General features: G+C 41.5%; 1 protein-coding gene across 1 annotated transcript in view; it reads left to right on the forward strand.

Annotated features, from left to right (window-relative positions):
- LOC106338646 (extensin-2-like) overlaps nucleotides 1-1,452 on the forward strand; it is a 2,173-nt gene extending 721 nt beyond the window's left edge. Inside the window, exon 2 of the mRNA XM_013777577.1 lies at nucleotides 1-1,452. This exon is cut by the window's left edge and continues 16 nt beyond it. Coding sequence (XP_013633031.1) covers nucleotides 1-1,452 — 1,452 coding nt within the window.
- The last annotated feature ends 658 nt before the right edge of the window (nucleotides 1,453-2,110 follow it).

Genomic DNA, 2,110 nt, shown 5'->3' on the forward strand with positions numbered 1-2,110 from the left:
GTCTACAGTTCTCCACCACCACCATACTACTCACCATCTCCTAAAGTTGAGTACAAGTCTCCTCCACCACCGTATGTTTACAGTTCTCCACCACCACCTCCATATTACTCCCCATCACCAAAGGTTGACTATAAGTCTCCTCCACCACCATATGTGTATAGTTCCCCACCACCTCCGTACTACTCTCCATCGCCGAAGGTACACTATAAGTCTCCTCCACCACCATATGTCTACAGTTCTCCACCACCACCATACTACTCCCCATCTCCTAAAGTACACTACAAATCCCCTCCACCTCCATATGTTTACAGTACTCCACCACCACCATACTACTCTCCGTCTCCTAAAGTATACTACAAGTCCCCTCCACCTCCGTATGTGTACAGTTCCCCACCACCACCTCCATACTATTCCCCATCCCCGAAAGTTGAGTACAAGTCTCCACCACCACCATATGTCTACAGTTCTCCACCACCACCACTGTACTACTCTCCATCTCCTAAGATAGACTACAAGTCTCCTCCACCCCCATATGTTTACAGTTCTCCACCACCACCATATTACTCACCTTCTCCTGAGGTCGTATACAAATCTCCTCCACCACCATATGTCTACAGTTCTCCTCCACCACCATACTATTCACCTTCTCCTAAAGTACACTACAAATCTCCTCCACCTCCGTATATTTACAGTTCCCCACCACCACCATACTACTCACCATCGCCTAAAGTTCATTACAAGTCGCCACCACACCCACATGCATGTGTTTGTCCACCTCCTCCTCCATGTTATGCTCATTCCCCAAAAACAGTATACAAATCTCCTCCACCACCATATGTCTACAGTTCACCACCACCATACTACTCCCCATCCCCTAAAGTATACTACAAGTCTCCTCCAGCACCATATGTCTACAACTCTCCACCACCACCACCATACTATTCTCCATCTCCTAAAGTAGACTACAAGTCTCCTCCCACCCCATATGTTTACAGTTCTCCACCACCACCAGACTACTCACCTTCTCCTAAAGTGTACTACAAGTCTCCTCCACCACCATATGTCTACAGTTCTCCACCACCACCATACTACTCACCTTCCCCTAAGGTAGTGTACAAGTCGCCTCCACCACCATATGTTTACAGCTCTCCACCACCGCCACCCTACTATTCACCATCTCCTAAGGTTGAGTACAAGTCTCCTCCACCACCGTATGTCTACAGCTCTCCACCACCACCATACTACTCACCATCCCCTAAAATAGACTACAAGTCTCCACCACCACCATATGTATACAACTCTCCCCCACCACCATACTCCTCACCTTCTCCTAAAGTAGACTACAAGTCTCCACCACCACCATATGTCTACAGTTCCCCACCACCACCACCTTATTATTCTCCTTCTCCCAAAGTTGAGTACAAATCTCCGTCACCACCTTCATATTACTGAAAATCAGTAAATGAGAGTCTTAAATAAGATTCTGAGTTTTATTTGATTTTTATATTTCTATTTTTTTTCTTGATAAAACATGTATGCAATGTGTTTCATTTTCTTTTGAATGTGGATTAATAATTTGAATACAATACCTTTTATAGTGTTTTTTTTTCATATTAATTTGTGCAAAGTTAATTTGCTTGCGGTTTGTTTATAGTCCTTTGCACACTGCAATTATGTATTTGAATTCTTGACATGGTCGCTTTGGATAACTATGTCATCCACTTAACACGAGTTTTGTATATGGATTGCATACCTAAATTTCATGTATTATTTAAGTTTGTGTTGTAGTCAATTTCAAAAACATGATAATGCGACAAAGTACAGCGCTTAAAAATTAACAATAAATCTTCAATTGGACTCCATAAGACACACTGAAACTGATGTTGTGGTATATACTATAAAACTACATGTGTTTCGCTTTTGATTTTGCAAGTAGTGTTGTAGGCTTCTTGGCGTCAAGCTCCCGATAGAACTTGGTTCCTTTATCGTTCTTTTTAAACTATTTTATTTGTTATATATCTTATTTTTTATTTTTCAAAAAATATTTCTTGAAGTCTTCATTTTGATTATGTGTTATTTTTGGTCATAGATTTTATCAATCTCTTGTTAA

Source organism: Brassica oleracea, chromosome C4 (assembly GCF_000695525.1).
Source record: "Brassica oleracea var. oleracea cultivar TO1000 chromosome C4, BOL, whole genome shotgun sequence".
In the NCBI taxonomy this organism is placed as follows: domain Eukaryota; kingdom Viridiplantae; phylum Streptophyta; class Magnoliopsida; order Brassicales; family Brassicaceae; genus Brassica; species Brassica oleracea.